Source organism: Parus major, chromosome 3, assembly GCF_001522545.3.
Source record: "Parus major isolate Abel chromosome 3, Parus_major1.1, whole genome shotgun sequence".
Lineage (NCBI taxonomy): Eukaryota > Metazoa > Chordata > Aves > Passeriformes > Paridae > Parus > Parus major.
This window is the reverse complement of record NC_031770.1, coordinates 49,514,528-49,540,994: the sequence shown is the minus strand read 5'-3', so window position 1 is coordinate 49,540,994 and position 26,467 is coordinate 49,514,528. Positions and strand designations below refer to the sequence as shown.

Here is a 26,467-nt window from a genome sequence, read left to right as displayed (position 1 = left end):
TAGTTAATTTTTTTCTGTCTTTTAACTATTGAACCATTCCCTAGGCTCCATGCCATCAAGATTTTCTTCTACAAGTGAACCCTTGTTGACTAATAGAAGCACAGAGATGTTTCCATCTGAAATCCCCATATCATCATAAAGCCAAATGTGTTGCAGCTTCAGAAAAAGCATTTAGAATCCCAAGGTTCATTTAAGATTGAAAAATTGGCAACATTAAGAATAAATAAAAACCAAGGAGGTTGCAGTAATGAATGCAAAGGGAAAAGGCTCCTCTCATATGGCATTTGGAAGGAAGAAGCAGTTAGCATGGAGGGCTTTCTGGAAGTTTAAAAGAATAAAAGAAGCAAGAGGAGGGAAAGACATTGGTGCAAATGAAGATTTAGACATGGAGATTTAGAAAGAAATGTGAGAATTATGGGGAAAGAGAATATGAAGCAAGAACAGCACACAATCTTCACCATGCTCACAAGAAAAGAGCTACAAGGACAATCCAGACTGGTGAAATATCCATCCCTGATGATGTATCCACATTGTTTGGTCAGGTTTCGCTGGCTGCCACCCATGTGCACCAAGTTGCAATTTGGTAAGCAGATTCCCCATGTTATTACTGTTCCATGATCAGCTGCATCCTCACACAATGGCCACCAGTCTCTATTTGCCTCCCACCCCCCTCTCCTACTTAAATATTGTTTTAAATGTTCAGTGTGACCGTAAGTGCATCTTCTCTTAAAGACTGGCAGCCGGATGCCTCAAAATACCACCTTCAGCCTATTTAACCTAAAAGGTTACTTCTCATTGTCAATAGTGATATACTTAGTCTAACTTTTTAGACAGATTTTAGAAACATTTTTTTAACCGTTTCTAGTGCTTGTGAGAGTTCCGGCCTAAAGGTTTCAAAAATTGCATTAACTTAAATACTTTTAATATCTCATTCAAATTTTTGTATCTCCACATTTCTTGAAATTCTTTTGGGTACTTTTTAGAAACTCATAATTAAAGTATTCTGGACTCCTGAAAACTTTTTCCTGTTTCTCAGTGAAGAATTTACAATGAGTCTCCAATCTCTCACTCCTTTACGTTATCCTGTAGTTAAATAAGAAGGCCTTAAAGGATTAATGAAATTTTACATCCATTTTAAACCCAGTATTTGTGGAGATAGAGTTCAGATTAATCTATGAATTCCATCCACATTACCGTAAACAAATTCAAAATGCAGATTAATCTAAAATAATTTTTCTCCTACTGGACATGAATGGCCACAATACATGAAGAATATAAATTGGACACAGTTTTGTTTAGATTTAATCTCTATGAATCAGGGTACATTTGAATTGTCTTTTTTGGTCTTGGACTGTGTTTACACTAGTTGGGTCAGCTAAGTCAAGCCTGTGGTATTTGTCGTGTGCTGTTTGTAACTAATCAAAAATTGCATTTATGTTTGCAACTACTAAAGTTGGCAAACTCTTGGATGTTAAAATTATAATTATGGTTAATACCAGAGGTAAATGACTTATAGCTGTAGAAATATATAACAAAGAGAAGCTTGTTATTTCAACAAGTCTACAGCCAGCTGCTTGTTCCAAGTTTTTGTCTGTTTTGTCTCTGAAAAAAAAGAGCTGGAACAGGATGGTACTGAATCATGATTATATACAAACCATCTGGTGTTAAAGATGTTAATTTCACAGCCTTTGATAAACAAGTGAACAAGGTAAGAGTACTTCTGATAACAAATGGGATGTTACTCCAGTTTATAAAAAGTCCTTAGAATTATCTCCTAATCAAACATGAAAGCACAAGAGCTCCTATTGCCTGATTGTTTGCTTCAAAGAACAGATTAAAAGATGTATTTTCACTTCATAAAGGCATCAGTAATTTGTGTTTGTTATTCAACAGCATTTCGATTTTTTCCCCAGTTTAGCAGTCAGCCTCACACACAGCCAAATCAGTAGAAAAACTACCTTGTATTTGGAATAGACATGGTGCTAATAACGAAGCAAACTTCACAAGTCAGTAATGCTAAGTGGAATAGCATGCTTCTTCCGTCTCCTTTCAGTCCATGACTTCCTTTTGCACTTGACAAACACGGGCTGTTCTCGAGAACAACAGAGACATATTGTTCTTGCTTCCTGTAAGGTGATGTAAGTGCAACGTTGAATGGATTAACACCAATTCTGCATTTTGTGGAAAACACCAAAATTTAGAAAAACACTCGTGCCATTCAGACTGTAGCAAGAAACAATAACCTACTGTATCTGGCAGATGAGCAAATATTAACTTTTCCCTGTAAATTAGTCTTTAGTTTGCTTGTCATCTTCCCACCCCATTTACCGATTTCTTATCAGCAGAAGCAAATGCCAAGCATATCTTGTTGGAAAAGGGGACTGCTCGACACAAAAGCAAACAGAGCTACTGAAGCTACTGCAGTGAGTAATTTTTCTAATTATTCCAGAACTGATCCTCTGTCTACAGAAGTAATGGAAAACAATGATACAGGACGAGGTTTTGTGCCAACAAGTGGATTAGTCTTAACATCAATTTTAACGGGATGGGACCTATTGATACAACATATAAACAAAGCTAATAAATGCTATTTTTCCTTCTCTCTTGTATCTGTTCAATTAAAGCCCTTTTAAAAAAAAGGACATTTAATAAATCATCCACTTTCATAATATTTATATCCAAAAACAGACTGCAGAAGTCTCAACATTATTTCATTTTCCAATCCATTTTGAATTCCCTAGATATTCGCTCTTGGACTGTAAATAATCTTTTTTTCATATGATGGATTATTTCAAATGCCAAAGGATCTTTTCCTCTACTGGGTGCTACACCACACAAAGCTAGCACAGGTTTTGGATATATGCTAGTTATTCCTACTAGTTTCCTTCTTCGTGAAGTAATGTTTTTGGTAATTATCAAGCTTTTAAGTATTCTTGACAAGTAAATTGTAGGTGAATGCAAAAAAACGACATATTTAGTCAACATACAGAGGTAGTTTTCCAGTTTCTGAGTGCAGCACTTGAAAAGCGTCAGGCTGATCCTGCTCAACGCAGCCAGCCATAAACCCTTCAGTGAACTTGAAGCCGTTTGGGAGCACAGAGCGAGGCAGGTTCAGGCGGCGGATAATAGTAGACAGCAAAGGCTAATGATTACTCAGTCCTGCCACCGCTCTCAACTCACTGCAAACACTCAAAGCATTTACTCCTGACAAGCTAGTTAGAACGTTCGTGCCATTAAAAGCAAACAAGAAAAGCAGTAAATGATAAAATCTCTTTAGCAGGACCAGGTTCAGCGCACACGAAGGAAAGCAGCAAATGATAAAATCTCTTTAGTAGGACCAGGTTCAGCGCACATGAAGGACCTGGCAAACCTCAAGCCCCTCTGAAGGCTGCAGGGCGAGGCAGGGCCCCTGTAGTTTTAGCGGCGGGGAGACGCAGCCTGACCCCGTAGGTCTGAAGCGCGACCGTGGGCTCGTGTTAGGGGGGAGGATGTTACGAAATAAAGCCCCACAGGAGGCGGCAGGGAAGGGCCGCCCTCGGTGCTCTCCAACAGCCGGTACTGCCGTCCCCTCCCGGGGCGCCCCGAGGCACGGGGCGGGGGCAGGCCGGGACTTCCCAAGGGGAGCGGAGGCCTTCCAGGCGGACAAACCCGTGAGGACACGACGTGACCCCCTTTCTCCGAGAGCTCCCACTCGGGACGGAACGCCGAGCAGGGGGGCGGAAAAGGTTATTTCTGCCCGGAGGCGGAGCCGGAGGAGGTGCCCGGTGCTGGGGCCGCCCCAGCCCGCGCTGCCAGTGGATCCGCAGCTGTGGCTCGGCAAGAGCTGGGGCGCCGGAGAGCGATCCCACAAGTGGTTCCTCCCTGCGGCCGAGGAATTTCGCCCACGGAGTGAAGCGGCCGGAGGAAGAGCGGGGTGTCGGGGGTGGCAGGAGAAGGACGCCGGGCTGCCGGGGGTCGGTGTGCCGGGCAGTCCCTGCAGGTGCGGGGGAGAAGGGCGCGTCATGGTGCCGGTGGCAGGCACGGAGGGAGGCTGTGCTCGTCTCCCCGTCTCTGCCAGCCTTCGCTAGCGCCCGAGTGGGAATCCCTCGCTTCAGCCCGGCCGCCTCTCCCCTCCAGCAGCTCAGCGGGACCGCTCCGGGGCGGGCGGCGCAGTATGGCATCCGCCTAACCCCAGCCAGTGCAACAGAGCCCGGGGCTACTCCTTTGCCGCCGGGATGAGCGACAGCAGCGAGGGGATCGTCAGCCTGCCGGTACCCGGCCCGCCCGGCGGCGGGACCCCCTGCGAGGAGGTACTGGGCAGGAGAGCGCCCGGGGCCGACAGCGGCGCCCGCAGCCTCCCGCCCGACTTGGCTGCGCCGCCGCCCGCCGCTCTCTGGGCTGAGGACGCCTCCGCCGCCGCCTGCCCGAGCACCGCGGCGCGGGCCAAGGGTGGCGGCCGCCGGACCGCGGTCACCTACGTGATCAACGAGGCGAGCCAGGGGCCGCTGCTGGCGGCGGAGAGCGGCGCCCTGCAGAGCCTGCGGGAGGCGTGCGAGGCGGTGGGCGCCGCGCTGGAGACCCTGCACTTCGGCAAGCTGGACTTCGGCGAGACGGCGGTGCTGGACCGCTTCTACAACGCAGGTGAGAAGGGCTGCCCGGCCGGGGCTGATCATCACTCCGCGGGACCGGCTCGGCCGGGGCTCGCCGTCACCGCCCCGGGTTCACCGCGGGGCGGCGGGAGCAGCTCCGGCCGCCGGCTCCTCCGGGCGCCGAGCCCCCGGTGCCCCCGGCTACAGTGACAGCAGGCATGGCGGGAGCGTGGGGAGGCAAAAGTGTGCCAGAGACCGCTTTTGTCCACCGCGCTAATGAACAAAAAACTCTTATGTCAGCAAGCGTGCTGTGAATCAGCGCTTGTGACTGCTACCAGCGGGTTAAACGTTCCCTGGCTGTTTTCTCTCGGGGTCCTGAGTGCAGGGATGCAAATTTGTACTAGTACGATGAGTGCGGGCTGAAACAGACAGGAGCTGCGAGGCCACGGGAGCTTCGAAAAGCAGATTTGACACCAGGCGCGTAGGGACAATTTCCTAGTGCTGACGCGGTGTCTGGGATGCTGCAGGTGTTTGTGGTTGAAAGTTTGTGCTTTTGATATTGGTTGCATAAAATAAACACGATTGATGCTCTTGGACAAAGAGCACACCGGCCGAGTTAATTGGCAAGAGTACCCAGAGCTGCATCCTCTCAGCCCAGTTTACCAGCTGTGTGATGATAAAAGTACAGTACCTTCATTTGAAGGTGTGGTGGCCTGAGGTTTTGTGTTATGATGGCCCCGTTTGTAAAAATAATAAGTAAAACTCTCCCCTATCTATTCATCTTACTGACAGATAAATAGTGTGAATGTAGAATAAAAAATACCCCTGCTTGCTAGATTTTCAAAGGCTTCATACAAATAAGGTTATAGTACTGAATTAATGGCTTTTTGCTTTAAAAAAATATCAGAAGCGGGTAATTGACCTGACCTGCAATTTTAAGCTTATTGTAAGCTTTGGTGTAGTAGTTTTTGTAGTTTTATTGTAGGCTTTGCCTTATATGAAATGCATGCTAAAAAGAAGCATTTAACAAGTTTTGTCAGATACTGTAGTTTCCTCCTCTCCTGGGGAGGGGTGAAGAAAAAAGGAAAGAAAACCCAAACAAACAAAAACCTTTACTGTGAACAGTTCTCACAGAAGGCTGTTCAGCACAGGCATGCAAATGCCTGTCACCTCTTTGAAACTTCGCAAGCTTTGCCTCATGGACTGCTGTTTTCAGTTCAGTGAGGTGGGCGATTCTTAAGCTCTGCATTCACGGCTTATTCCTTTTGCCCCATGCAGAGCCATTTCCTTGAAAGTAACAATTTTCGGAAGTCAGAGGAGCTGTTCTCACAGGTGGAAATAGGAAGGCCATAAAGTTTAATTATAGACATTATATTCTCTGCGTTTAACTCGGAGAGATTTCAAGCACCCTGACATCTCTTCATTCCAGGGCAGGTGAAATCTGAGAGTCTCTTTTGGTTGTGTTGTGGAAGCTGTCGCGTAGTGAGGCTCAGGAAGTTGAATTATCCCTGATGTTTTTATGCCGCTTACCCTGGTTAATTTTTAGACTCTGAGCTGTTCAACAGGCGGGTCTTGATAGTTCATGGACGCTTTTCTTGTAATGGGAGATTTGACTTGAAGTGGGCCCCTTTTAATTCTGGCAGTAGGCGTCTGGTTTATAGTGCTACATAACTGCATGCTTATGTAATATAATTTGCTTATTTCAGTGGCTTTTCAGCAAATGTAAATGTGAGAACGTTACTCTTTTTTTTTTTTTTTTTTTTCCTGTTTGGCTGGAATTTAATGGAACTGTTGCAAACCAGAAAAAGTACTTCGTAATTCTGCTTTAGTAGTAAAGTCCAGAAACATTTAAAGAACTAGGACAGTTGATCACCTCCAGTGCCTGAACTGAAGAGATCTAGATGTAGAAGTTTGCATCTGCTCCACATGTACTCTGTACTGTCTGAGCTGACCAGTGATAAACCAGCTGCAATCTCAAAAATAGTTTTATGTTGCTTATCTTGGGTCTAGTGGGATCTGTTGATTTTTCACACTTGTTTCTTTATCCTTGGTGCACTTTCTACAGTCTTACTATTTTTAGGAATTAGTTGTTTTCCAGGAACTATAAGAGTGAAAAAAATCTCTGTTTGGGAACAACATTAAAGAGTAGAAGCTGTGTAGTAGAGGAATACAAATGGGAAACAGAGTAAGGAACAAAACCGAAATGGCCATGGAGGGTGTAGCTTTTGCACAGGTATTTTAACTGCTTTAACAGGGTGGTGGGACAGAGCATTTGTAAGTGACCTAAACTCCATCCCTCTTACCCTTCTTGTCCTCTGCTGTGTGCTTTCAGTGATCAAAGGTGATGTTAGTGATATTAATTATAAAGAATATCTGGACACTATATTTTTTTTTTAATAGTGTATGAAAGTAACACAGCATGACTAAATATGAAATAAAAATTCAGCAGTGAAAGTGCTTTCAAATTACATGATAGTTACATTACGGTCATAATCAGGGTGTGAAGTCCTCCTGGATTCATTGTAAAGGCCAGCTAAGTTACCAGAGTAAGGAATGATGTGATTTCAGGAAGGTTTGGAAAATCAAACTTATAACTGTGTTTGTGTGAAACAAAGCAAAACATTAAACCTCTCAACACTTGTAATGCATGTAAATTAACTGGTATTTATGAGGATAGACCTACAGCATAGCATACCTGTACATCATTAAGGCTTCCCTTTTTAGTGTCTTACTTTTTGCTTTGTAAAACGTAGTATGAAGTCTTGCTGATTTTTGATGTATGTTTGCTTCATGCCTTTCACTGCTTCAAAGAGAACTTGAAGGATTATTAACTAAAATATCTTAGATGAAAATACTCATCATCCGCTCTAAATGTAGATTAGCCTACTAATAATCTCCTGCCAGCTTCAGTCAACTATGGCCCTTAAATGCTGAGACATAATTAGCACTGCATATTTAGTGAGTAGGTGTCAGCTATGTATAATTGAACCATGCATGCACCAAATATTAAGAATGAGCCTAGTCTAGCATTTCTGATTGCATGGCTCAAATTCCACTTGATTTCAACAAAAAAATAATTTTTTCTTAAAAAGGAAATGAGCCCTGGAAACTGCTGTAGAAGTGTCTGACAAAAACAGACTTCAGCATTAATCACATTTTCTTCTGTTTAAAGAGGAAGGTGAAGAGAGGAAAATGTAGTTCAATTTCTTGCAAAACTTGATGTATCTGGATTTAATCAGCTGTCTTAAGGGCTCTTTTCCTTTATAAAGAGGATAGCTAGTTTTTTATTGTTGTTGTTTGTTTTTTGGTTTGTGGTGGGGTGGTGGTTTTTTTGTTGTTTGTTTTTTTTGTCTCCAGTAATTTTAAGCTGGTGCAGGTGAATTACAGACACCTCCTAAATTCAACTTTGTTTCTAAACACTTCAGGAGTATTTTAAGAGTTGGGCAATTAGAGATGTGCCAAAATGTATCTGAGACACGATTCTACAGTGCAATAGGTAATCATAGTATTTTAAAAGTCACTGAAGCCGTTGATATTTGTAATTAAATGGTATTTTCTCTAAATTTGAATGACTAGATCTACATATCCTGTTGATTTTTCTTTAATTGCTCAGTTTCTTTTGGAAACAGCCATAAACAAATGTAAAGTACTTAGAGTTTGTTTGGCTTAGGTAAGCATTCTTTTTTTTTTTCCTATTTTTTTTTTTTTTTTTGACAATTGAACTTAGAATGATTTTATTTCCAGCAGATCTTTACATTGTCACTTTGTATTACATAAGTAGATGAATTGCTGGCTGAACAGTGTTTGAGAGGAGCAAAATAGGTGAAAGTATGGTAAAAGGAAAAAAAGTCACATGAATCAGTAATTTAAATGAAATCAGCTCTTCATGGGAGGGAGGTGCTCTAAGTCAAAGTAATTTCTTCACAAATGTTTTTAGAATTAAACAGGGTTGTGTATGGTAATTTTCTAGATGCATAATATTGGGCATTCTAACTTTTAAATACAGTCTCAGAGGAACTTGTGAAAGATCAGTTATTGAGGAGGATATGTGTTTTCTAATGTGTGCAGTCACTTGTTTTAGGTTGGTTCTCAAGATAAATAGCTTGACTGATGTGCTTTTCATATAAAACTGTCTTTCTAACTTTAATGTTGTCTTATACTGGGGAATTTCAATTTCATAATCTTATTATGCCCAAGTTTCATCCATCAATGGCCCTGAGGATAGATAGCATTTTCTACTAACACCATTGTGCGAGGCTATTGAGATAATTCTCCAGAACAGCAATGATCAATGAAAATACAGTTCATCAAATAAGAGATGATAAAATAGGTTTAATATATTATCTTTATTTCCGGTATTCAGCATTCTTTCTTTCAGAATTCATGCAGGCTTGGGTTTGAGATTGGCTTAGAAACATAGAGTGCAACTTTCTTGGGAAGACTCTTGATACAAAAAATGACAAAAAGTTCACTTATATGAAGGTGAACTTTACTTCAAAGATGTTCTACACCTAAGTTGTTTCTGCAGATTCTACAGAACATCTGTGGATTAAAAACATTTATAGGCACACAGAAACACTGTAAAGCCGTGCCAGGGCTCAACAGCATTCTTGTGGTTTCTTCCTCTAAATATGATACATTCTAGGATGCTATTTTTTTCAAGTGAGTTATGCCTTTTATATAAGTTTCCTGAAGTTTGTGATCGTGACACACTAATGCAGACTTTCACCTTAAACCCAAAGGAGGTCATATGCTATTCAAAACTGATGTTCTCGTTTCTAGAAGTTGATGTCAATATTTTCTGTGGTAAAAACCATCATGTATCCTATCATACTAGCAGTTTGTAGGGAAAAAAAAAAATCACTAGCAGAGAAAGTAATCACAAGCGTTATTCTATTCTACATCGTCTCTCAGAACAATTAGGGGTTTTTCACCGCCTTTTTCTCAATGCCTCCTGATTAATATTTTTTAGTTTCACTGACAGAGTTTTGTCAGACACTTGAAATACTTCACATACTTTCTGTGATTATGCAACACTTACAACTTATATTCCCATCTTATTTTGCTTCTTTTTGACTCCCCCCTCCCCCCATTCCCCAGGTGCTGCTGTACCCCCACTACTGTTTCTATAGCATTATGACTGGAGAATCAAATTATAGTTCTTATTAGTGAGCAGGAAATATTATCATGATGCATTATTCTTGTCTGATTTCAGAGTCCAAGACAACTACTAAAAAAATAAAAAGAGGTTTAGTCCCACTGTCAGTGGAAATCATGTTGAAAATTCTATGTTCCAGCAGCGATGATGCAAGTGATGAGTTGGAGCAAGAGATGCCAAATAAGTTAGTAATGGTGTGCAGACTTGATCTTATGGCTGTCTTGAGAGTATGACTATAATCACGTCATGGATGCAAAGTATGAGTATAAAATCTTTGTGTTAGAGTGCATAGCACATATGGTAATGTTTAGGTGGGGTGGATTATTACGATCCTTTTGATTCTGCATATTGATTGCAGACTCTCTTAGAAAGCAGTATTAGAAACCTAAACCAAATGACAGCATATCTTCGAGTATTTAATTCTAAAGCACCAGAATGTCATCTACATCTACAACAGAAATTATGAGTCTGGAAAAAAATCTGTAACCCTGATACAAAATTTGTGTGTTCATGGTGCTAGTGGAGAACTTCTGAATTTATGAAGAAATTGTGGGATTTGAAACAACATATTTCCATTGCTGGACCAGCTGTAAATTCGTATAACTTAATTCCAGTATTGGTACTCTATTGCACTACTCTCATCAGGCTATAGGTGACTGGAAAACTACTATTCCATCAATTTCTGTCTGAAGCAGGAGTAGCACAGCAGATACACCCCCCACTCCATGTATGTGGGCTGTGAGACCTGGGTTCTCTTTCAGACTCTATCAATGGCCTATGACAGTAGATTGTAGCTCTGCTGTGCAGAAGGAGCTTCCTAAGGCCTCTCCCAGAGCTGAGAGGCTTATGCAGCATATGCCATGGGTGTGAATTACCAGCCATGTCTGTAACATAAATAACATTAGGGATATGCTCCTGCAGTGCTTATTTACTGAAGAGTTATCAGTGAGACAGCTGACTAGAGATTTCACACAAAGGCTTTTGTTGGATTATTTAGAAGTTTCTGGAAGTTACTAGAAGCTAGACTTTTGAAATGGTACTTTCTCTTTTGCACTTCAGTGCATCATGGTGATAGTTTAGAAATACTTCATGGTATTTGAAGTGGTGGGAGGAAAGCAAGTTATGAAATTATTAGGGTCTGTTAAAATATAGTAAAGGTGTAAAACTCGTGAGGCATCTGTATGAGCAGACATCATCTAAGTATGTTCCCCAATAGAGAAAATGCTAAATGGAACTAGAAGAATACTTTTTGAGTAATGCAGAAGAAAGCTTGTGACTGATTTTTCTGCAGTTTGCATTTCTGTAGCTCTGAACAGGATGTGTCATAAAGAAATGACTCTTGAATTTGCTGCAGTCATGATAATAATTTGGCTTCTCTTTTTAGTAGCTTTCCAAAGTAAAGAAGCACAATACAAAAAGCTGTAAATGTAGCAAGTGACAACAGCTGAAACAAGTTGTGTTAAAGCCTAAATATTCAAGTGAAAAGTAGAAAAGGCCTTATGTAAATGCTTTAGCACCATTGTCCTCAGTAAACTTCACGCTCTGTTACATCGTAAATGAAATTAGGTTAAGCAAGTGGAGATTTCAATTTTATGACAGTTTGTTTTATTTTGTCTCTATATAGACCAGCTGAGTTTTGAGTCCATTCTGTGGTGCTGATCATTTAAAACTTGTTCCTCTCTTGCCTCGGTCCCTTTGGAGCAGTCTGTATTTGGAATTGCTGTATTTGCATGCATAGGTAACCAGCAAGTTTATTTGTAAGTTAAACCCAAAGGAATTAAAAAACCTGATTCTATAGTGGCAGGGATTTTGCAAGTCTGTGTTTAATAAAATGGAAGTTATTGCTGGGATTCACATCTTTCATTGTAGGCTCCCTGCTTTAGATTTTCCCAAAACATCCACTGTCCACAGTAGTCTCCTACCACTTCTTCAGTATGGCTTCTCTGGGTGTTTATACTCAGCACTACAGCCACACTCAAAATACAGCATTTGTTAGAATGAGATAAACATCTGTAGCAGTCAGCAAAGTCATCTCATACCACAGAACATGTGTGTGAGAGATGACAGAAGAATCTGTTTTGACAATTGGGAGATTTTTTGCTAATTACTGATGGGTAGATTTCTGTGAGAGGTTTGTGATTGTGTTCCAAGAGAACATGAACCTCAGGCTGAGCTTGATATACAAGCACAGGCTGCTTTTTTGGTTGATATTACTTTTTTCCTCTGAGACCAAATTTATGCCTTAAGTGATGCAGAAAAAATATTTCAGTTATGAAGAGCTGCTGATCAACTATTAACAACAGCATGCAGGAGTTGAATTCCCTTCTAAATCATATCTGCCTATATTCATAAACATTGGAATGAGTTTAGATGCAGCATGAGGCTTAAAGATTTCCCACAGTCTGAATCATTTGAAGCCAGTGGGAATCAGTGCTCTTTCAATTCCCACAAGAAATGTATGTTTTGATTTAAGAGCTAGACACCCTTGTAAAAATTTGGCTCTGCATTTCTCCCTTACTGTAATAAAGCAAATGAGTTGCTCTGGGACTTGCTTGCTGATTGTGTCAGTGGGTGTCTCTTGCAGAGAGTGCACTCTGGGTGAGTAAGCAGCTGGTGCTTTCAGTGGTGAAGTCAGGTTTTCAGCAATATCTCCAAAGAAGTGTTATCTGTACCTCTTGCAGAATTTATCTGGTTTTCTTCCCCTTCACACAATACCTGTCTGATACAGGTTTAATGCTGGTTTCATTACAGTCTTTCTGGCTTATTAGGGACCTATAGATGGAGGGACCTGCAATCTGTGAACTGTGAAGATGCAGGTTAAACTTCTGGTTTAACAGAAGTCTGTTGTGGAGTGTGCATGAGTCACCTGACTGTAGCACAGGAAGCCCTGGATGTGACCAAGGAAGACTCAACGACACCAGAATGGTACCGGAAATAAAGGAACAGTTGTACCACTGTAGGAATTAATTTATGGTTCTGAAGTGGGGCCCCTCCTGCTTGGGATAAATTTATTCAGTTATGTTGACACAGTAGCAAAGTGCTTCATTTAACTTCACCATAAAGGCACACCCAGAAGATTAAATGCTCCTACTTCCACTGCTCCACCTTCAATACGATTTTTGCAGCTATGCATACTTTGGAAAGCATTATAGTACTGGCTTTTCTCTATAGAAGAATGTATCTAAAGAGAAACACACTAGATGTATACCATAATTTTATGTTTTATTGATTTCTTACTGATTTTCAAGACAATATCTCAGATTAGGTTTCTTAACTTTCCTCTAAGATCCTTATAGCTGATTTGAGTGAAAATGGATTGACTTTAACCTCAGTGTATGCATACTGACTATTGGTTATGCTTCCAATAATGTAGCATGATAATGCAAGCCAGCTTTTTGGTTGTATGCTGCATCCTGTCTTCACTCACTCCTTGCAGCTCTTGCCATCAGTGGAAGTGACATGTGGCATTTGTGGAGAAGGGCAGAAGCCTCTTGAATGTCTTTCATATCACCAGAACCTTGTCTTCCAGATCACAGTTGGAAATTAGAAGATTTTGCCAGGCAGTTGGTGTGAAGAACAAAGAATCCCTCTGAATCTCCTTGGGAGAGGGATTTTGTCAGTTCTGAACATTGTCATCATTCGTAGGTCAAGTGCAATTGCAAAAGGCTCAGTGATACCATCCTTGACCACTTTCACAAGAAGTGATTGTTACTTGTGTAAATAAGCTGAAGTCCTGTGTATTTATATTCCCTGAGATCAATTTCAATTTTTGTTTTCTGCAGAACTGAATTTCAATGTTACTTCATATGAAAACAAATATACTTCCTTTGATACTTTGAGTCCTTCAATACTTAATCTCTTACAGGGGTTTTCAGTGACCTTGCAAATCATTCAAGTTGCTGTGCACAAACTATTTTGTTTTGCTTATTATGTTGAAACTTATTTTAGGAGGTAAAGTTCCCTGATTGACTCATTCAATATTTGTATATTATATACATTTCAAGACTGTGAAGATTTTAATTTCCACAACTATTTTTATGATTGCATGTTAATTAGAAGAGGAACAGAATTTCTTAAAGAGGGCTTTTTTTGTTGGTTTATGGTTTTTTTAATGTTTTTTTGTTTTTTACATTTTTGATTTTCTTTTTAGTTGTTCTTTTTGAGGGGGGCAGGGTTTGATATTGTGCTTGGTTGTTCTAGTTTCCTTTTATGTCTTTCAGCGTTCTTATTCTTTTGGGAATTTTCCTGATGTATTAACCTTGTATTAACTGTGTATAGTGAATGTGGCACATATGAAGCATGGCAGGCATTGCAGGGCAAGCCAGAAAAATAAGTAGCCGTTCCAAAATGTCCTGTACAGCTATATTATTATGACACCAATGCTGTTAACTTTGACGAAGTGCTGAGGTCTTGCAGCAGTGCCCAATTCTGGTTTGTTCTTGAGGGATTATGGTATTTCTTAACCCTACATCAGAGTGAGCAGACATGGTTTGTTTTCCTCCTTCTACTTGCTGCCACAGGCCAAGGGCAGCATGTGGGTACCCTGACTTACTACAGCCATAGAAGGCCATTTCCAGTGGTGAAGAAAGTACTTCATCAACCTCTCAGCATGAGGAAGGAAGCCCTTTGGCCTCAGGTAGATCTGGGGACTCATGGTGGATGATTGGTTCTGGACAAGCCTTTTAGGCTGGAGCCTCTATGGGCAGTACTGTCCAGAGCTGAGACTGTGATGCAACCCAGCCCAGTTGTGCTAGCAGCTTTTTGCTGGACCAGTCTTAGGGTGTATTGCAGAATGCTCTGTTTGCAGATGAGAAGTGTCTCAGGCTGGATTTAGCAGCCACTCAAAGAGCTTGTATTGAAGATTTACTCAAATATACTTAATTCATTGAGGCTTAATAACACCAGAAGTTTGTGAAGACCATTAAGTGTGAAGTGGATTTAACATGGTTTAAATACTTCAACACATTTGGGTGTGTTTCACAATTCTGAGGTACACAGAGAATGTCTTAAAAGTATGTGTTCTAAAAGCATGCCGCAAAATAAACAAGAAAATGAGGATTCTTGCCACTAATTCTGTTACCAGAAACCATGATCTCCCTTTTCCAGCTGATGCAAGAAAGCCAAAATGCAATAAAAGCACTGGGAAAATGGACTGAACTAAACTGAGAGCTTTTGCAGCAAGCCCTGCCAAATGGGTGTGAACTGGAAAATTTCCAGTCCATTTTGTTGCTTAACTGCTTGCATTTTGGTCTCTCTTCTGCAGTGTCCCAGAAGTGTGTCTGCTTTGAATGATCAGTCTGTTGACAACCTGATACTTGTCCCTGTATCTTCTCTGTTCAAGTACTTTAATAGTAGCTTCAGTTGAAAAATTTCCTGGTAGGCAGATTTACCAAACCTTGGTGAATTTCAGTTTATGCTGTGGCTGGTTGCAAACTACCAGATGCATGTTTTCAAGATTTAATTCAATTCATAGGAACTTATATATTCCTTATCCATTATGAATTGAAGATACTGATTCACAGACACACAGAGCTGGCGTTGTTCAACATGGAGAAGAGAAGGCTTCAGGGAGAACTCATTGTGGCCCATCAGTACCTTAAGGGGGCTTATAGAAAGGAGGGAGGTGGGCTTTTTATATGGGCAGATAGTGACAGGAAAAGGGGTTTTAAACTGAAATGGTTTTAAGCTGAAAGGTTAAAACGTATTTTCAGACTGAAAGGGGACAGGTTTAGAGTACATGTTAAGAAGAAATTCTTTACCCAGCAGGTGGTGAAGCACTGGAACAGGTTGCCCAAAGGTTGTGGATGTCCTATCCCTGTAAGTGTTCAAGATCATGTCTTGGATGGGCCTGAGCAACCTGATCTAGTGAGTGGCATCCCTGCCCAAGGCAGCAGGGTTGGAATTAGGTGAACTTGGATGTCCCTTCCAACCCAAGCCATTCTGTGATTTAGAGCTACTGCCATAGTAATGTCAAGTACTTTTGCAATAAAATTGTCTCAGACTTCTAATACTGAAAGGCCTAATTGACATGGCACATTTTCAAATAATTCTTAATGCCAACAAATAAATAGAAACAAGATGACAGGTACTGCAATATACATATCAATATCAGAAAAGAGAATTACCCTCCTGCTGAGAGTATACTGCTGCCTCACTCTAGCTGCAGTGTTAAGTAGGGTAAGAAGATAATAAAATACATTTTTCTGTGCACTTACTCTCATTAAGTAGAACTGCTGGAATAGTTGAGTATATTGTATCCTTTGAGATGCAGTCCCACGGCAGCTTAGAGTGGAGGAGAAACTGGACTAACATGCTTTTCCCTGGTGCTGCTTTTAGTGTTCAGAGAATTACATGATGAGGTAGGTCATGGAGCTAGCCTGATTGCTAACTCACTCCTTTACTTCCTTCTGGTTAGCTTTCTGTTGAGTAAGTTCTGTGAGCTGAGCACGCATTCTGGAGGACTGACCAAAAGCAGGACTGCAGCAACCAGTGTTGAGATTGTCTAAAGGTGTGGTTTCACGTTATTCTTGATCTTGTCTCCTTGTGGGTTGCCTCATATCATTTCCTCTTCCGGTCAGGGTGGCTAAGGAGTGTATTTCATGCTGGCTGTGCCAGCTGTTTGTGCTCTCAGTCTGATGTTTTCCAGATAACTTCAGTTTACAGGAAGGTTTGAAAGCATTATCTTGAGTTTTGCTGTGTATTACAACAAAAACTTGAGGACTTCTCATCATGTGAAAGTTCAAAGATTCTGCCACCAGAATTGAAATTTTGACTACATCTTTACTAGCAAATGAGTATTTGTGTTGTCGTATCCCACTCTTAAGGGGATTCATAGGTGCCCAGATTCATAGGTGCTTGTGGTCGAAAGGAATGACAAAAGTAAGAGGATCTGCAAAAGCTTACAGAGTTTCATTAGGTTATACACTTGCCATGAAAATTGGTATGGTAGCCCGTTGCCTCCCAGTGTAACTAACAGTACTGGGATTTGAATAAAGGGGCAGAAAAGGAAGGGAGAGAAGGGTTAAAGAGGGTGAAGAGATAAAAAGGAAGAGAGATCAGCAGTCCTGGCTCCAGCGTTGATCCAGCTGATGGTGTGGCCAAGGTCCTGGGATGCGCACACACCTGGGCTTTGTGGGGGTACCTTTTTATACATAAGTTTTCTCTCTCCTGGAGATAAGTTTCTCACTTTCTATGCAAATTAGTTATCATGCTCAGTCTGTTCTTTTAGATCTTTCTGGAAATGGGTCAGAGGGCTTTGGAGATCTTTGGTGGTCTTGAGTCCCCCCCTATAGAAGCATGTCTGCTTCTTGACCTCATTCACACACTGTACTGTGTTGTGCTTATCTCCAGGAGCCAGAACAAGGAGGCTTGTTCCGGAAAAGTGCTGCCCTACCTCTATATGGCTCCCTTCTCCAGCCACATCCTGTTCTTTCTCACAACAATCCTTGGTTGGCTGCACAGTTATCCGGCTATTGGTGTTTGGGGACATACACATTGAGTCCCCTTATCTTCTAGGCTTCTACACATGGATAGCAGAGTTCAGCGGCCTCTGCTGTTAAGCTGTTATCGCTTCTGGCGTGCTTTCGGTCTGTGCCAATGAGTAGAGCCTCAGTAGCATTCCCAATGGCCTGTCTGAAGGGATCAACCTGGGGCTAGAAGAATTTAAGACTGATGTAAAACCATTCCAAGCCACTTGGTCCTGATGCAGAAGTGGGACCAGGGCCATGTTTAATTGGTCAGCATTGCTATTCTGATTTCCTAGTTTAGGTGTAACAAGTGTGCTTTGAAGCTTTTGTTCAGAGCTGAGGAAGTGCAGTTGCAGTGTCATCTCTATTCAGGAAGGTGGATTAAAGATACTGCATTTGTGAATGGACAATTTCAGCAGCTATCTTAGCTTCCAAATTCACAGTCTTTCTTGAGGCCCTTGAACTGAATGAAGGGCAGTGAGTAGCTATTGCAAGTCTTAGGCCTCAATGGTCATTCAGAAAATAACTTGCTAATATGTGCTGTTTGTTGAAAAATAGTCTTTCAGATTCATCATATAGAACTGGACTGCAAGTGCAGCATTTGTGCATCTTTTCCAGCATGAACCATTGGTTTCTTTGTATCTGCAGGAAATATACAAAATGTCATGACTGAATGTGTTGTAAAAATTTTGCTTATCATCTTAATTCATTTGATTTTTCAGTCAAACTCTAACACATAACTTTTTTGATAAAAGATATAATATTTTTCAGTTATTAATTTCTGCTTGAATGTATCTGCCCTGCAGTTATATAGACAGCCTTCAGTGTGGTAAATGAAGAAGGTTGACTGCAAAAGAAACAAATTAAATTTCAGTAGCTTAATTTTTGGCTTATGCTATTGTAAATTACTTGGTCTATGCTGGCAAAGTTGTTTCCTAGAGTTTGTGGTTTAATTTGCTGGCCTTTATATCCTGGTATTTTTGGCTAAATCTCTGTGAAAGAGTGGTTAGTCTGCTAAAAATGAATGCATGAGTAGGTGGTGGCTGTTGTCACTTATTTTCACCAGTGTCTCAAGTGTTTCTTCATCACAAATGTTTCTTTCTCTCTTCTATAGAAGATGAAGAGCCCGAAGCATGAGAATTTACGTGTTTTAACTGAGCTAGGTTTCCTACCAGTTGTGTGGGTTATTTAGTTTGTGTAAACTGAGTATCTGTTTTGATGGCAATTATTCAGATTTACATCTGTGTAGCTTTCCTGTTCACATCAAAAATTGCTGTAGGAAAAAAAAAATCTGTTTTTAGCATAAATTACTGTTATCTTTACCATTTCAGCACTGCAGGTTGAATAGCAGTTGAAGCCATGTTGAATATTGCAGTGAGATCATGTATACCTAGTTGTTTTAGTTAATTGGTACTAGAACACTTAGAATACTAACTGGATTCCAGAAGTTATGTGGAATGAAAACATTTTTACCTGTACATAGAATACAGAAGGAATAGGAACATAACATTAAGCAAGTCACCGATTTTATATGCAAATGGTTATTCTTGCCACTTTGGCTCAATTAACATATGCCAGTCATTAAAGTTTATCATGCCCCACTGGAATTGATAAATTCATAAGGTTCTTCTAGTACCATTTCCTTGGTTCAGTTGTGGGCTAGCTAGCATGAGGTTTTGCTGTCTACTGTGATTTAAAACATATAGGTAATGGATTAGTTTGTAGAGTATTTTCTCAAGCAAAATGTTTCTTTGTGTTTCTGTTTTGTAGTCCTTGTTCTTACTCAAAAATCTGATGCACTTAAAATCTCATTTGTAGTGCTAGTTCTACTTCAAAAGTGCTGCTGGTACAAAATATTTTTTTTCTGTACATGGAGTTCAGCATTGTCCTAGCTTGGTGAATGTCCATATATAAATAATTCAGAATTGAATTCAACATTTACAGCGTTCCAAGTGCTTTATCTTGAAGTCTTTTATCATGCTTCTGCCAGCTGTGATGCTGGCCATTCCCCTTTGTGGGTAATGTGCTTACTTAAGGATTTCATCTATAGAGGCTAAAGCACTTTATGGAGGGACCAGATAGACATCTCATCATTTTAAAGAGAATGAAACCAGAAGGATGAAGAGTAAATGGCTTGCTTGAGGGTTGGCAGTAGACTGTAGCTAAAGGTGAGGAGAGAACCCAGCTTTCCTGAGTTTGTGAGCTGCTGGGTAGATCAGATGCACTGCCATTGTGATCACTGGGGATTTAGATATGACTCATTTCAGTTAAGAAGACAAGAACCTCGCTGATAAGTTAAAATAAAATCTGAAATTTAAAACACTCTTACACAGTGGTTGGATATTAAATTGTACTGCAGTAATTCTAAATTAGTGCTTTAGCCATATAAAAGTAGTTTTTGGTACTGGAATCATCCACAGAGATGGGTTGCCTTTGGAAGTAAAGTTTGAGCATCTTGTATTAATAGAGAGAGTGACAATCAACAATGACCCAAGGCTGTTCTTTTTGCTGTAAAACTGAATTGATTGGGAATGGAATCATAGCTATCACAGGCCACCTGGAGTTACCATTGACAAAGCTGAACGCTTATCAGATCTGGTTTTCGTTTTGCAACGATTAGCAGCAATCATGTCAAGCGTTAAAGAATTTAACTCAGATGAGTCATATCCGTTTTCTGTTAGGGATGCAAGAGTGCAGTTACTTGTGAGGCCGGGCAGTCTGTGCTGCCTTAGAGGCAGATGGTGGTGGTGTGAGCAGTAGTATTTTCTGTATTAATTTGCAAATTAGTAGTTGCTTCTCAGGAATTTTGAGTGTGATTTTTCCAGGAACTTAAATACCAAGTTACTACTTATGTGCACACGTGTGGTTATTTTGGTAGAAAACTAGTGTGGGAGGTTTTGTCCTCCTTAACAGGAATAATTTGTGTATCACCTCCTTTCCCCTTTCTTTACTGGTACTTTCACTGTTACTCTGACAGTCTTGAAAGGTGAAGGGTAGTTCTGTGATCTGTGCTCCAGTAAACTAAAGCAAAGAGTCATAGCTTAAATTGTGAAATTAATTTCAAGCTTGGTCTGTGCAAAAGGGAGATGCATTTAAGTGAAATAAAACAGCCCGGATGAATCTGTTTCTGTCTGAACTTTTATCCTAGACTTGTGTAATTGCCGTCCTTGGGAGCTGGTGAGAGATGATGTTTACAAAAGGACGCTGTGCCACACTTTCTTGTACTTGGCAACAATGCTGTAATATTGTAACTTGTATATCTGCAACTGAAGACAAGGCTGCAAGTTTGCTTCTTTTCTGCTGGAGATAAACTCCTTGTCCTTGTTACGTTTTAATAGGGTCCTTTAAATTTTTATAAGTATTTGAGGCTTTTGTGTTACAGGGCAAGATTACCTGAATCTGTTCTGTGGAGTGCTTTGCAAAGCAGGACAGTGATTCTAGCTCTATCCTTTGTGAATTGTTGCAATAGAAGAAAATTATAGTGCCATGTGCTGTGTTAGTGACATGCGCCTGGTTTGATGGAGGGTTGCTTTTTTACGTCTTGGAATATTCCAAATTTAGTCTCGTCTTTGAATTTAAGCCTTTATTTTCTGTGTGAAGGTGATAGTTTTTTGCATTGTTTTTGGTGGAGCCCAGGGATCTTTCAAATTAGGTTTAATCAGGTGTGTTTTGTTTACGCTGCACTTCATCTGTGTTGACTGAAGTAAATTGATTTGTGTGGTTGAGTGCTGTGTGGGGTTTTTTTTTTCCTGCTAAATTGCAAGGAAGGCTGCATGTAAATGTTGTTCTTGTGATTTACAGATTACTAAGGTCTGACCAAGCCCTGCGAAGGTTGTCCTACCTGCTTTCAAATCATGTTTGAATTGAGAAGCCTTAGTAGTAGTCTTACATGGAAAAAAGCAGCTTAACTGTAATTCTACAGCTTGCTTTGTTAAAAGAAGGTGGTGGTGGTGGTTTCTTTTTTCATTTGGTTTTTATTTTGTTTTTTAAAGGAAGAGCTGGAAATGGATAAGGTATATGAGGTAAGCAGATACTGATATGTCTTTCTGTTTTTTTCAAGGATTTTTTTGAAATAAAACATAAATAGACCTTGTAAGGTGCAGATGAGTAGGAAAAGTAGACATAATCTTTTGAATTTAAATGACAAATATTTAGGACATTAGAAATAGGCCATAAATAATAATAAATTCATGTGCTAGCAATGATAAATTCATTGCTGTGTTCTTAGGGAAGGAACATGCATTGCTACCAAGAAATCTGTGAGCAAGGAAACAACTGATAAACTAGTGCATAGACGGGTTTATTTTGGGAAATATTGGTCAGTGCAGTCACTAGACCAATTTTAAAATCAAATGAATAGGCAGAGACACAGAATGACCAAATGCTTCAGGGTTTGCTTATTTTTTAATCCATTAGGGTGTGTAACAGGTTAGAGGTTGTGAATAAATTACTGAAAACCTCACAGAGGTAATAAACTCAGGAAAAAAAAAAAAGGAAAAACCGGAAGAGTTATTTGCTGTCTAACTGTGATGTGGCATATCTTTACCACGTGCATCTCTGCTCATCACCTTTGGAAAACTGAATTTGGGTCTTTGGGGAAGACACAGATGGGGAAAAAACATTATCAGGATCATTCATGGAATTGTTTCCATGCAGGCGGAGACTGACTACATAGGTTCTTTTCAGAAGAAAAACAAAGGGAAAGAGGGTGTAATCTAAATGGAAAGGAAACATTGATTAAGGAGTAATAAGTAATTTTTGATTTTTTAACTCTTATCTGTAAGCAGCTTTAGAAGAAGCAAAAAGAAGCACTTTTCCATTCAAGCCCATAGTTAAATAGTCTTCAAAAGGACTAACATTGCTGAGGGATGGGTTTACTAAGACCTGTTATATATTGTGTACACATGAAATGACAAGGAAACTCTTCAGGCTATTGAATTTCCACATGCTTTAGAATGTACCATGTGGATCTGTAGTTGCTTTTTCTTTTCTTTTCCTTTTTTGCAAAGATTTGTGTGCTTTTTAAGAGACGATCGTGTTTTTTATCAGAAAACATGGCATGTGAAATTCCAAAGCCTTCAGGTAGTAATTAGCTTTCTCAGTGCCTTTCTGTTCATGAGAAAACATTGGACACAGCAGTGAAAATGCTACAGTGTAGAGATTTTTTGTGGAGAGGGTGGTGTGAACCAGGAGTGCTAGGCATATTTTTTGATTATGAAATTTGGGGTCTAAAATTCTTAAGTGCTGCATTATTTATGAAAAATAGGGGTTTTTTGGGGGTTTTTTTTGTTGTTTTTAGAATGGAAATATTTCCATGACTAAATAAAGACATTTAATAATTCTGTTTGTTTAGATCTCTTAGAAAAATTCTGCTTCCAAATTTTCAGAAGCTTAGGAGGATTCTCATTTTTACAGACATTCCAGATATTGTTCATCATGCCAGGAAAATTAATCCACAAACACCAGAGGTTTATGTCCAAAAAGGAGACAGAGGAGTCCTTTTACTTTATTCAAATAAAGGGAGAGGGGCATTCCCCTGGGGTCTCTCATATTTTTTGGGGTCTCAGCCTCCCTTTTATCCTAATTCCTGGCCATATGTCCCTTTCTCTCTTTCCCCACAGGCTGAGGTACTTGAGAGGTACAGACTTCCCAGAATGCCTGATACCTGGGATACCCCCAACCCCCCTCCAGTGCATAAATGCCCTTCTTAATTCTTAACCCTTGTGGAATTTTGTGGTGTTTCCCCAGCATCTCTTTCACCTTTCAGTGGAAACCATCCCATTGTTTCTATTACCTCTCAGTGATAGTTTCATCTTATCAGCAGACCCACAGCTTGTTTGTAAAGACAAGCCTGTCATTCCTCTCAATCCCTCCTCTTTTAATTTTTAATAATTATCTTTACAAACTTTAGCTATTAATGACTTAATTTCTTTTTCTTGGATCTTTTTTGGCTTTGCAACTATTTGCAGTGGTATCACTTTCTGCCCTTTTGTAGACATCTCTGGATCAGTAGGCATTGCTACTACATGCATCTTTTTGATCACATTGAATGAGTTGTACTAGGCAAGGGATCATGCATGGTAAAAAGATTAGAGTTGCTGTTGCTCTATTGGGAACAGCGAAAAGAACGACACAGACTTTTGTGAGTCGAACAGGAGAGTTCTTCCTTTCTCTTCTTAAGGTTTATTACTTCAGATTTTTTTTATAGACTGTTACGTGAAAGTACAGAATAGTAAAACTCTTACTGGTTAGTAAACTAACACATCACCATCATTGGTCAGTGGGGCTCACCACCCCTCCACCTTCTCTTGCAAGAAAACAAGGAACAGACAAACAGCACCTGCAAGGCTGTTTTCTATCTCTGAGGATTGTTTTAATTCCTCCTTATGATTTCCCAGGCCACTTTCTCAGACAAGACTGAGAAAATTATGTGGCCTGCTATTCCACAGGCACTGCTCCCTGCTTCATAGTTAGCATCCATAAGTTGCTACAACACATAAGAGCAAAAAAGCATTTGTTTAACTCATAGTCTATCAGGTAACCATGAAAACATGTCCTGTTCCTATCCTTTCCATGTTTGGACTGGTACATGAGCTAACTTTTTTATTCTTTTTGTTATCTGTTTTACTACTTTTCCATTGTCATCTATTTGCAAGCAGCAGTTGGAATCATTTAATTTTTCACACACTCCCCCTTAATACCATCCGATGTTGAAATTTTGCATTTCTTATCTGAGTAAACTGGTCAGCAAGAAGGTCAAGAGCTGTTGCCTTACTTTTGGGTGTTCTCTCTAGCCAGGGATGCATCAATGAACCGCTTTTCTCATATATTTTGTCTCTTGATTTCCCTGAACTTGCAGTAGCAGGAAGAACAATGGTCTAATATACTCCACGTAACATATCTCTGACTGGTTTGGAGGTAACCTATGGTAAGCATATTGGCTACAAATCCAGTAATGCTCCTTTAAAACCCAGGTCCCATTGGCAAAAGGAGCTTTCCAATTTTCATCATCAATTGGTGGGTCAAAATACAGCTTGCTTTTGGGGCTTAGTGGTCCCCCAACAATAGTTACTTTGCCATAAGAATCACAGTATTTGCATTTCCAAGCTCCCACATGAGGTTTCCACTTGCAGTTACATCTCAGATAAAGTGTCTTCTGGAATTGTCTTGGGGGCAGCTTAAAAATAAGAGGTCAAACAAAACCAAAAAACTTATCTTTCCTCACTGCTTTACAGACTTTAAAATCTTTTGGTAATTATGGAAGGAACACCTTGCTCAGCTACCATTAGTGAACTTAACATGTGTTTGATTCCATCTGCCTTGATATCTGGAACAATTATGAGGAGGGCAGTTGGGGGTCCAACAATCTAAACCCAAAAATAAAGTCCAGTCACAAACGCTTTTTCCCACTTATGTGCTACCTGTTCTATTTAGACAATATATGCCTCTTTCAGAAGAATGAAGCTGCCGTGGACTTCCTTCTTTGTCTCAAAATCCTGTTCTATTATGGACTTCACTCAGGGTGCTAACTATTTATTTAGCTATCATTTAGGCTCGACTGGGCTGGCTACCCATGGCCAGCTTTCAGATCCCCCTGGCCCTCCGCAGACCCAACAATTGCTAAGGTTAAAGGTTTTTGCTACTTCTCCTAAGGTTAAAAAATCATTTTCCCACTTTTGGCCCCAACTTAACTGACAATATAAAGGGAAGATTATTAAGAGAAACATTCTAATAGTGTAATAATCTAATTTCCTAACCTGATTTTGACTTTCACGTTTCTTTCACACCACCTGTGGCAAGTGAAGACACAGAAACAGCTTTGAATAAAGAAAGCAATGACAGCATGGATTGGCTCTCACTGTCTGGAGATTTGAGAGTAGGGATGCTCATACAGACTATTTCAGCAGTCAGTCTGTGGGTAGACACTCAGGGCTTCCCCCGATGTTGACACACAGCTACTGCTCCAGTCCACTCCTGCGGAGTGTCAGTCGTGGCTTCCCATCCTTCTCCTCCAGCTGAGCTGTCCAAACCACTGGGACCTCAGAGACCTTGACCCAAGTGTGATGGGTTTACCTGTGTTCAGCTGTCTTGACAGCTGTTTCTGTGGTCAGTGACACCTGGGAATGTCCACACCACTTAGCTACCAGTGGTGCTTCTTTTCACTCTTTAACTAGGACTCAATCTGGTTTTCACTTTTGTGAACAGTAAAGTCCAAAGGCAGGGTCTACGTCAGCTGAACTTCCTGTCAAAGAGATTTCACAAGAGACAGTGTCCAGGCCACAAATTGTTTTAAATATACATCACTTATCTTTACCCCCCTCCCAGGCTGAGAATTACAAGGATAGGGTCTGGTCCTATCCCTTCTGGGTCTGGCCTTTATTCTTGCCAAAGCCAGCAACAAGAGCTATACCCATGGCATTTTAGTTTCTATCACCAGCTTCAGAAGGTGTTTCTTTATTTTCTCATTCATACTTTCAACCCAGCCCAAACTCTGGGGGAGACAGGGATTATGGAGGTTTAAGTGTATCCCTAAAGCAACCATTACTCTTTTAAGAATCTTTCCTGTAAAATGAGTTCCCTTGAGTCTATTGCTTCAGCTGGTCTGTTTCCTATTGCCTCTTCCGATCACCCTGCCTGGTGCCCCTTGATGTGTGTTACTGCCACCATTTTTGGTAAATTCACCACCTCCAATAGGTGGGAGATTAAGTTCTCATGGGCTAATGTCTTTCCTCTGCAGGTTAATAAACCTCTTTTTTCCCATCGTTTTCCAAATGCATGTATCACCCCATATGCAGATCTTGAATCAGAAAAAAACATTTACTGTCTTGTCTCAATATAATTCACAGGCTCTCACAAGAGCATACAGCTCACCTGTCTGAGCTGACCAGGTGGTTGGTAACCTTCACCCTTTCTTTAATTTCTTTCCATTCAGGATAGAGTATCCTGTAAATCACTTTCCTTCTATCACCCTTGAAGACCCATCAATAAACACATTTTCTCCCTCGGGCCATGGAACGTCTTGTAGATCTTTTCCTCGCCCTAATCTGCAGATCTATTACCTGAATGCAGTCATGGAATTTGCCTTGGCTCCCCTCTTCAGGGTAGTTCAAACAGGCAGCTGGGTTAAACCCTTCCCCACTTTTAAATTCTAAAACCTCCTGTTCCATTAAACAGGACTCATACTGTAATAACCAAGCACTTGTCATCCACTCTAGAGACTCTCTCAGTTAACAAAGCTTTAATCTGATGTGAAACTTTAACAATCAGTGCCCTCC

General features: G+C 40.5%; 2 protein-coding genes across 2 annotated transcripts in view; one reads left to right on the top strand and one right to left on the bottom strand.

Moving 5' to 3' along the window:
* Positions 1-671: 671 nt before the first annotated feature.
* On the bottom strand, positions 672-4,003 carry LOC107201554. Its single transcript, XM_015620955.3, has 2 exons — positions 3,362-4,003; positions 672-2,126 (listed from the first exon to the last, which is right to left on the bottom strand). The coding sequence occupies exons 1-2, from the start codon at positions 4,001-4,003 to the stop codon at positions 2,001-2,003; spliced, it is 768 nt and encodes a 255-aa protein (XP_015476441.1). The 3' UTR covers positions 672-2,000.
* MAP3K5 (mitogen-activated protein kinase kinase kinase 5) overlaps positions 3,892-26,467 on the top strand; it is a 103,923-nt gene continuing 81,347 nt past the window's right edge. Inside the window, exon 1 of the mRNA XM_015620940.3 lies at positions 3,892-4,620. Coding sequence (XP_015476426.1) covers positions 4,215-4,620 — 406 coding nt within the window. The 5' untranslated portion in view covers positions 3,892-4,214. The remainder of the gene's footprint in view (positions 4,621-26,467) is intronic.